The 10,862-nt window shown below is 42.5% G+C and overlaps 1 protein-coding gene across 8 annotated transcripts in view; it reads right to left on the bottom strand.

Moving 5' to 3' along the window:
- Positions 1–10,862, bottom strand: part of vps13d (vacuolar protein sorting 13 homolog D) — a 107,854-nt gene that overhangs the window by 85,962 nt on the left and 11,030 nt on the right. For all 8 annotated transcript variants that reach the window (XM_075475433.1, XM_075475434.1, XM_075475438.1 and 5 more), the window contains 3 exons: positions 8,208–8,312; positions 7,851–8,021; positions 524–624 (listed from right to left, as the gene is read on the bottom strand). In XM_075475433.1, the coding sequence (XP_075331548.1) occupies positions 524–624; positions 7,851–8,021; positions 8,208–8,312 (377 nt within the window). The remainder of the gene's footprint in view (positions 1–523; positions 625–7,850; positions 8,022–8,207; positions 8,313–10,862) is intronic.

The following is a 10,862-nucleotide window of genomic DNA, read 5'->3' as shown; positions in this document are numbered from 1 at the left end:
GCAATCTAAATCGTGATGTCAGCCATTCGTCTGTCTCCGCAAGGATATCTACACGTCTCGGAACACACGCTCTCTTCCAAGAGCCTGACCCAAAAGTATGCAAGTTAGCCGCTGGTTACACTTCCCATTGACCTTGTTATATACAGAGTCAAATTAACCTTCAATTAGTGCACAATTTAAGTCAAACAGAATAATGTCAGCATCACTATGAGGTATAATGTATATATTTATTTATGTTTGCTTCAAAGTAATTAAATATACAATCCATTAGTCAAGCAAACTTGATTGAATAACAGCGGACTATTTTAGGAAACTCCTACGACAGCTCTGGATCACTGTAAATTCTGTTCGTACCTGAAAGAAAACTTAAAATACGAAAAGATTGGTGAATGCGCAAATTCTCTTAAATCACTCGTACGGACGACTTAAGAACAAATCTATGCGTACGAATGGTTTTTGCATGATGCCCATTGTGGGGGGCTTTACTAAACAGTCCAACCCTTTTTTCTTAAATCTAACTTACTTCCCAGAAATTGGGACTTGGGGTCTCCACTTTCTGTACAGCATCCCCCTCTCTCTACGATCCAGCTCTTTAAGGAAAGCCATTATCTGCTGGTACTGGACCTGAAAACAAGAAAAATAAAGACAAACATTCTGTAAAACATCTTCCAAACCTTTGATCTTTGACACACTTAGCTTCACTTTTATAAGCACACCCATCAATCACACTTCCTGCCCCACACACAAAGACACAAACTTAACTTTCATTCTAAATACAGCAATGTTCTACAGTGCATTGCACCAAAGTGGCAGCAAGTTGCAGTAGTTCTGATTAGATTCTGTATACTTAATATCTTAGACTTTTCTGGTTAGAAGCTGTGTTGTTTGAGGGCATTCTTCTTGTATTTTTGACATTTTTCAACATATGTGGTGATGACACAATACTCATTTATAAACGAGAACAGCTAATTGAGATTTCCAAAGGTCAACTAAAGCCTGAAAAAAGGAGTCAAAATCCCATATGATTTGAAGAGGGACTGTCATGGATGTTAGGTTGGAGCTTGATGGAAAAATAGGTGGAGGAGGTACAAGCCAGATGAGTTAAGTTCATTTAATCTGCCGTGGGTGTTTACCAAGTAGTGCTGTATATATTATCTGGGGCTGCCGACACAGTCTGTGATGTGATAAGCTCAGTTGTTGCCAGACAACCAACAGTTTGTCGACGACTCCACCAGAGAAAATATAAAGTTGGCTTGATTCTGTGCGAACAGAAAAGATGCCTCCAGAAGGAAAACATCTGGTTAAGCTCACCTTTAACTATAAACCCAGTTTATAGTTGTCCCCGGTTTGGGGACAACCTGTGACCATACAAACTTTGAAATACTGGTTTCAGGAGGCCGAAGATCATCTGCAGGAATGATTTGAGTTCACAGACTGAAATACACTCTGTGAACCATTTAGAGATGATACCAACTACCAACTATGAGATCTTTAAGATATGATGGAGCTCGGTCATTAAGAGCTTTATATGTAAGGAGAAGAATCTTAAATTCTATTCTGAATTTAACAGGGAGCCAATGAAGAGAAGCTAAAACTGGAGAAATATGATCTCTCCTGTTAGTTCTCATCAAAACTCTGGCTGCAGCATTTTGGATCAGCTGGAGGCTTTTCGGAGAATATGTGGGACAGCCCAATAATAAAGAATTACAGTAGTCCAATCTTGAAGTAACAAATGCATGGAGCAGTTTTTCTGCATCACTCTGAGACAAGATGTTCCTGATTTTAACAATATTACGAAGATGAAAGAAGGCAGTCCTAGAAACCTGTTTTATATGCGAGTCAAATGATAAGTTCTGGTCAAAAATAACTCCAAGGTTCCTCACTGTAGAACTAGAAGCCAAGGAAATACCATCAAGAGTAACTATATACAGGCCCGGAGTGGCTAATCGGGAGGACCGGGACAATTCCCGGTGGGCCGGTCTGATGTTGGGGCCGCAAGGTGTTCTCTTCTTTTTTTTTTTTTTTTGGGGGGGGGGGTGTTCAGTCATGGCAGTGGGTTGATTACGTGCTGCTACCGCTGTCCCTGGACCGCCTCCGCTGGCAGCTCTCGATTATATTTGATTTTTTTGCAGACGCAGCCTGACGGAATAGGTCAGTGCACTCGGTCAGTGATGTTTGAAAGATGGAAAGTAGAAAGAGCAAGGGTGGCGCGGAGAAGGCTAGAATTAAAAAGAGGAAAGCTCTGGAAACAGACACAGCTAAATATGCAAATATTGGCAACTTTTTCACTAAAACGAGCTTGCGGTTGTAATGTCAAATGAGGACGATGAAACGGGTAAGGCAATATGTTCAACTCTGCCTGCAAACCACCGTTCAAGTTAAATAATTATCAACTCAATGAATTGCCTGACGTTATATAATTTAAATAATAGCATGATGCGACGCCACATAGCTGGGATACGTTGTCTTGTAGCCCCTCAGAGTCAGAAGATGCAGCACCAAGCACCAGCCATGAGCACACAGGTCCAGCGTGGGCAGGTAGGATGGAGTGAATATTATTAGAATGAATATAATGAGAAGTATGGCGTAGACCTATGAAAAGTGCCCTGAGATGCTCGATGATTCAGCACTACATTAATGAAACTGACCTGAATTGATCAGAAGGCTTTGTAAAAAAGGGAGATTTGTGCTGAGAACTATGACCATTTTTAAAATGTGATTTAGTGTCAGAGCCAGGAGCCAGTAGTGATGAGGGGACTGCGTGTGTGAACAAGCAAGCATCAGTTCCAATATAACCACTTTCTATGCCAAAACAATAGTAGTGACCCGTTATATTTTTTTATCATTAAAAGTAAGATAGTTAATACACAAAGCCCACAACTGAAAGGTAAAAGTAATTTGAAATAAACCTGCATATTTAGCCATTGAAAATGTCTTAATTGGTTAAGTCAAAATGTGTTTTCCATATCAAATGTAAGGTTATAATTACATGATTTTAATAATAGGTTGTGATATAAAGTGGGTTGGTCTGGGGCATGAAACTCCAGGGCTGAAAATAAGTCCCACTGAGTCCCTGACTATATAGCTGGACAGTTTATCCCTGAAGCGCTCAGGTCCAAAGATAACAACTTCAGTTTTGTCTGAATTTAGAAGCAGGCAGTTCTGAGTCATCCAGGTCTTTATGTCTTTAAGACATGCTTGTAGTCTGACCAACCTATTGGGTTCATCTGGTTTCATAGATAAGTACAGCTGAGTATCATCAGCATAGCAATGGAAATTTATGCCATGCTGTCTAATAATGTTACCTAATGGAAGCATGTATAAAGTGAAAAGAATCGGTCCAAGCACAGAACCCTGGGGAACTCCATGACTTACTCTGGTGTGTGATGAAGATTCTTCATTTACAAGAACAAACTGAAATCTATCAGATAAATATGACTTAAACCAGCCTAATGCAGTTCTTTTAATCCCAATAACATGTTCAAGTCTCTGTAATAAGATACTGTGATCGACCGTATCAAATGCAGCACTGAGATCCAACAGGACAAGCACAGACACATCCATGCCTTAATGGAGGTGCGCTGCTCGGCTGCGAACCGCGTCCTGAGCATGTCAAGCTCGTTTTAAGTTTGTTTGTTAGTGTGCTCGTGTCGTTTGTTTTGTGTCTAAAATGTCACCCGCCACATATGCTCATTTGTAACGTGAAAGATGATTTATCCGTGGATTATACTGACTCTAATTGGGATTGCCACCATTGGGCAGCCCCCTGCACATTCAAAACTCTCGTTGGCACCTGAGAGAGAAATGGATCCATACTCTTACCCGGAACGTCGTCCAGGCGCACGGGGTACAGTCGGGATGCCCTGCTCGCACTTCGCCACAAACTATCCTTGTTGCCCCTGCCGTTCCTGAGAGACATCCCCGCTGAGCTGAGAAGGCCCATGCGCAGGAAACGAGGCAGGAGAGGTGGAATACGGAACCGGCTCCGACGAAGATACACCAAACCTCCGCTTCCAGCAATTATACTCAGCAACGTTCGGTCTTTGAACAACAAGATTGATGACCTCCGAACCCATGCAAGGTACTGTTCCGAATTCCGCGAAGCTTCGCTGCTGTGTCTCACAGAGAGCTGGTTGCAATCCAATGCTCCCGATTCCCTATTTGATATCAACGGATTCACTCTGGTCCGGCTCGATAGAAACAACAACTCTGGGAAAAGTAAGGGAGGTGGGATCTGTGTTTACATCAATGATCAGTGGTGCCGCCAATTCACTGTCAAAGAGACGATGTGTGACTCAAACGTTGAGACGCTCTGTTTGACACTGAGGCCTTTCTATCTGCCACGCGAATTCGGATGTGTGCTTCTCTGTGTGGTGTACGTTCCACCAAGTGGCAAGGCATCGCTTGCCGCAGCCACGATCGCGGACCATGTTCAGAGACTGTTACAGAAACACCCCGACGCACCTGCCATTGTGGCATGGGATTTAAACCACTGCCAGTTGGACGCTGTTTTGCCTGGCTTTTACCAAGTAGTCAAAGGTAAAACACGAAAAGACAGACTGCTTGACAAATGCTACGTGAACGTGAAAGATGCCTATGGGTCTAAAATTAAACCTCCCATCGCCAATTCCGATCACAACGTGGTTCATCTAATTCCGACGTATAAATCAAAGCTGAAACGCTGTAAACCAGTAGAAAGAGAAATACTATGCTGGTCCCCTGAAGCTTGCGAGGAACTGAGAGCTTGTTTTGAACTAACAGACTGGGATGTATTCCACGAGCAGAACTCCCTAGACGTCACCACCTCAGTCACCACGGACTATATTAATTTTTGCGCACAGTTATCCCCACCAAACGAGTAAAGATGTATCCCAACAATAAGCGATTTGTATCTAAGGAGATTAAAGACATAATCAACAAAAGGAAAATAGCTTTCAAAAACAAGGATGCCATCCAATGTAAACAATTGGAGAGGGTTTTAAAAAACAAACTAAGGGAAGCTAAAATGGTGCACAGAGATCAACTGGAGGAGAACTTCAGAGAAAAAAACCCAAAGAGACTCTGGGACAATATGAAAAAAATGACTGGAATGTCATCCTCCAATAAACCCATTGTGACTAGTAATGAATTTATGTTTGCGAATGAATTGAATGACTTTTTTTGTAGATTTGATTCTTGCTCCCACCTCAAGGAGTGTGAAAATATAGTTAAGACCATTAAACCATCTAACTCTGACAGAATTCTTATAACTGTAGAGAAGGTCAGGGGTACCCTCCAGCGCAATAACACAAGGAAAGCATTAGGGCCTGATCACTGCAGCGCACTCATCTTAAAAACCTTTGCCAGGGAACTAGCCCCTGTATGGCAACCTATTTTTCAGCTGTCTATGGACACCCACCATATACCATTAGCATGGAAAACATCCCACATTAAGCCTATTCCCAAAAAGAAATGCCCAAAAAAGCACAATGACTATCGGCCAATAGCTCTTACATCGGTGATCATGAAGTCACTTGAGAAGATCATAGTTAAACATCTAAATAGACAGATGGGAGGGCTTCGAGACCCCTACCAATTTGCATACAAGCAAGGCCGTAGCACAGAGGATGCAGTGGTTTCATTGGTTCACATAATATCTAAACATTTGGACAAACCCAACACGTATGCCAGGGCTCTTTTCCTTGATTTTTCTTCAGCGTTCAACACCATTCAGCCAAATTTACTTCTGTCCAAAATGATTGTGTTTGAGATAAACCCATATATTATTCGCTGGTACTTTTCTTTCCTCACAAACAGGGTCCAGCATAAGCTCCCCCAGGTTGTTTACCATGTATACCTCTGACTGCACCACCAACATGCCTAATCAATATCTTCTGAAATACTCAGACGACTCCACGTTAGTGACTCTTTTTACAAAAACAAAAACAAAACCTGATGACCACACTCTGTACCAAAGCAATGTGGACTGGTTAATTAAATGGTGTGATGATAACTACCTCATCATCAAAACAGTGAAGACAGAAGAGGTAGTTTTTGGAAAACCATCCAATCTCCAACTACACCCAGTTAAAATCCATGACTCAGACATCACTCAGGTCTCAACCTACAAATATCTAGGTGTAATGATTGACCAAAATCTGACATGGACTGACCACATAGACTTCACATGCAAAAAAATTCAACAGCGCATCTATTTCCTGCGAAGGTTACGATCCTTTGGTGCCAGTGCCCAAATAATCTTTTTATTTTTTACATCTGTGATCCAGAGCGTCATGCTTTACTGCAGTACAGCTTGGTATAACAGCCTCTCTGTCAAAGATAAAGCTAAACTTCAACATCAAATCAAAATCTGCTCTAAGATCATTGGGCTGCCCATATCACACTTATTCCAGGAAGCTCACAACAAAAGTATGCTCAGATTGGCCACATGCATCTCCACTGACATCACACACATACTACACCAAGAGTATAGATTATTACCTTCAAATAGGCGTTTTAGAGTTCCCTTCTACAACCGCAACAGACTTAAACATTCCTTCATACATCAATGTATTCTCTTGTTGAATCTGCAGTCTTAAAGCTGTATGTAGTACAATCACCCCATGGAAAATTGTCCTCACTTTATGTATGTCTGTATGTATGCGATGTATGTATGTAATGTGCAATATTGTGCAATAGTCCTGTGATGTTACATGTTTGTCTTGTCCTTCCTTAAACAAGCCTTGTTCAGAGATGCAAAATGAATTTCAGTGAAAACTGACAATAAAATATTATCGTATCATACAAGTCCGCTATCAGAGGCTAAGAGGAGATCATTGGTAACTTTCACCTGTTTCTGTGCTATGATGCACTCTGAATCATGACTGAAACTCTTCAAACAGATTATTATTCACAAAAGTACAGTGAGGTGCTTCCCCAATAAGAAACCTTGGATCACCAGTGACCTGAGAAAGCTGCTGAACATCAAAAAGAAAGCCTTCAGTGACGGAGACAGGGAGTTATTGAGGACTGTTTAAAAGCAAATGAGAAACAAAAATGTGTTCAGAAAAAAGCAAGAAAGCAAGCTCCAGCAGAAACACGGAAAGGTTGGAAGCATAACAGAGAGAGAGACTTGGTTGCAATCTCCAGAAATCACCTTGAAAGCATTGAGATGTTGTGTCTGTAGCCTTGAAACGACTGAGGTTATGATATCGCAATCTGTGTCGGGGTTTAGAATAAAACAGGGTTTAGAATAAAAGAGTGGAACTCTCTTTACAGATAATATGGATGTAAAATCAGATTCCATGACCAGGATTACACCCTCTGCTGTGAACACGCTCAGTGATACCTTCACACTTGCTTTTGTCATTGCTCCTGCTGTCTCAGGTGGCTCATACTGTCTAAAGCTGAGTAGAGAGGAGTTGGAGTCTGGTATATATACAGCAGCCATGTCCCAGTGAAACATAATAGTTCCAGAGGAGGCTTTGGAATCCATTCTTTGGAAATGTTCATTCATTCAAGACTTCAAGTAGTAACTGACAAAGCATGGTCTTATATTTAATACCTATACAAATGAGTTCATATTTCCAATTATATCTAAACCCACAAAAACAGGGGATTTTAATAAAAAGGATAGCACTGTCTACATGCATCACCTGATATTTCGAATAAAAGTTCTAAGTCTAAAAGACTAAAAGTATTAAAAGTGTGCCACAGTATTCATACTTCCTGGCCTAAGTGCAGGTGGTCTGAACATGCCAACATATCATCCACATGAATGCCCAGATCTGAGCTTTCCCAGCAGAACACTCCTCCATAGAGCTGACGTGTGGTGAACGGTGCTCGCCTGTCAACTTAGTTTTCAGACAGACCTGTGAAAGACGCAAGGACAGTTGCTCCAGCTGAACCTGGCCTTCAATCCGAGGGGTGTGTCGAGACCTCAGAGGCTCCTTGGAAGTGTTTCTTCTGAGCAGCACAGAGGCACACACTGGTTCAAAGATGTACTGATGTTCCCGGCACTGCATACACTGGGTCATAGCGTCCTGTACAGTTAGAAAACAAACCAATAGAAAAACATTCTGGACCTGTGCATTTACCTAATTTACTACATGCTCCCCGTGCCTCTGTTCGATCAGTTTAAATCTGACACATCTGTATCTGTGCAGCTCAGTGTGGCTCGGAAGCATCTCGTACAAGCCTTGTGGAGAAGAAGAACTGACAGAACTGACCTGAATCTGATTTGCAGGCAGCTTTCCAAGAAATTCACACTCTGTATTCCAGTAGACACTGAAGTCTTCGATCTCCAGCTGCTTCTGTCGCACGAGCTTCTGGGCCTGCAAAAATCACACTGAAATGAATATTCAAGTCCCTCAGTTCAGCGTGGTGAATCAACGCATGGATTCCCGTTCTTCAAACATGGAGTCTTTATTTGACAATGAACACATTCACAAAGTCTCCATCATTTGTATACCATGATATTTACTTTGGACTGTTTTGTACCTGGCATCAAATGTTCTCACATATAAAAACACACCCTGCAATCCTGAAGTGGCTGTGGAAAATCAAAGTTATGCAAGAAGGTGACATCATTTCAGCAATCGTATTCTACTCCATGTAGAGAACTATAGGACACTACGAAAGACCACATCCACCAAATCATTTTCAAGTTTTGCAACACAGATTTAGTTGCCTTAAATGTGATTGATATAATTCACTGTGAGGAAAGGCCATGCAAGTCATCATAAGGTTCAATGTTAGATCAGACACCGGTGATGGGGTGCACTCATTTCACTTCATAGCATCCCTAATCTAGACGACTACTGGTTTCACTTGCAAACGTGGATCATCCAAACCAGAGCAATCAGTCCGTATCACATAGATAGAGGAGCCGCCAAGAAGCAGGTTGGTCTGCCGAAATGGCTAACCAAAGGATGGCTGCATGTAGTTCAGTAATCCCATTCCAACTGATTCTCTACCATAATCTACCCAATGTTTCCTGATGTACTTTTGTTCCGCACTTTAAAATGATTTGCTGAACCTGTACATGAGTTTGATAATAAAAAAACAGCGAGCCAAAGGAGAGTGCTCCGACTCAAATAAATACTGACTAACGTCTTGTTTGTTTAACGGAGAGCTGGCCCAGGGCATTCTAGAGCTCAAAACTGGAGTTCAGCAACAATTAGCATTTTATTCTGTAATCATTTATTTTGAACTGTTGAGGCTTCCTATCCAGATTAGATCAAACCATACACACACGGATGAGAAAACAAAGCAACCAAAGACAAGGAAACATTAAGGGAATATTAATCAAAACTTCACTGTGGACCCATTAATGTTACCTGGGAGGACCTGAAGCCCAACATCCAACACTCACAGTGGTTACTTTAAACACACGCAGTCTCATGTTTGAGACAGACGTTCAGTATAAAGTAGATAGCACATGGCTGATACTTCCACAGCCAGTTCTCAGCCTTGTTGACATGTCAGTGATAACACAGCACTTCAGTTTCCTCACATGAATAACACCTTCAAGCTGAGACAGGTTCAAAGTGCTGCTGTATTCACTCTTATTACATAATAATTACTTTTTGATATATTATGTCTACTTCAACAAGTTTCTTACTGTTTGCGTGCTTTTGCTACACAACTTGCAGCCCGGTAACTGTAACCAACTCTACGACAACACCTAAATGAGTAGGTCACAGGGATTTGCTTCAGTGTAGTTGCCTGAATATCATTTAACAATGTGCTGCTCATTTAGCTTATATTCAGAATCAGAATCAGAATTACTTTATTAATCCCTTGCGGGAAATTCCTTTGTTGCAGTGCTCTCATTACAGGAAAAAGAAAAGATTAATAAGAATAAGATAGGGAAAAAATAAAAATAAAAATAAAAATATCAATACGTACAAAAATACAATAAACAATAGACAGTGTTTACAATGCTACTCAGTAGCTAATTATTATTGTTATTGCACATGACCGGGTTATTGCACATGGTGAAGTAATGTCAGACACTGGAATTGTGCAGTTTGATGGCCACAGGCAGGAATGACTTCCTGTGGCGCTCTGTGGTGCAGCGTGGTGCAATCAGTCTCTGGTATTTCATCAAATGTGAACTCTTTTTAAACTCTGTGCTGCTGTGGTTTAACAGACTGACCTTAAGAATCAATCAGATGTAAATATTAGAACAGGAGGGGTTACTCTGTCACCAGATTCAGTGAGACCTCCTCAGACCCTTGGAACTTTCTGTTTACCATCCATCCATCCATCCATTATCTTCGCTGGTCCGGGGATCGGGTCGCGGGGGCAGCAGCTTGAGCAGAGAGACCCAGACGTCCCTGTCCCCGGCCACTTCCTCCAGCTCTTCCGGGGGGACCCCGAGGCGTTCCCAGGCCAGCCGAGAAACATAGTCTCTCCAACGTGTCCTGGGTCTTCCCCGGGGCCTCCTCCCAGTGGGACGGGCCCGGAACACCTCACCGGGGAGGCGTCCAGGAGGCATCCTAACCAGATGCCTGAGCCACCTCATCTGACTCCTCTCGATGCGGAGGAGCAGCGGTTCTACTTCGAGCCCCTCCCGGATGACCGAGCTTCTCACCCTATCTCTAAGGGAGAGCCCAGACACCCTGCAGAAGAAACTCATTTCGGCCGCTTGTATTCGCGATCTCATTCTTTCGGTCACTACCCACAGCTCGTGACCATAGGTGAGGGTAGGAACATAGATTAACCGGTAAATCGAGAGCTTCACCTTCTGGCTCAGCTCCTTCTTCACCACGACGGGCCGGTGCAGAGCCCGCATCACTGCAGACGCCGCACCGATCCGCCTGTCAACCTCCTGCTCCATTCGTCCCCCACTCGTGAACAAGACCCCGAGATACGTGAAC

The sequence above is a fragment of the Odontesthes bonariensis genome, chromosome 10 (genome assembly GCF_027942865.1).
Source record: "Odontesthes bonariensis isolate fOdoBon6 chromosome 10, fOdoBon6.hap1, whole genome shotgun sequence".
Taxonomy (NCBI): domain Eukaryota; kingdom Metazoa; phylum Chordata; class Actinopteri; order Atheriniformes; family Atherinopsidae; genus Odontesthes; species Odontesthes bonariensis.
Note: the sequence above shows the minus strand (reverse complement) of the source record. Positions and strands in the feature narration are given on the sequence as shown.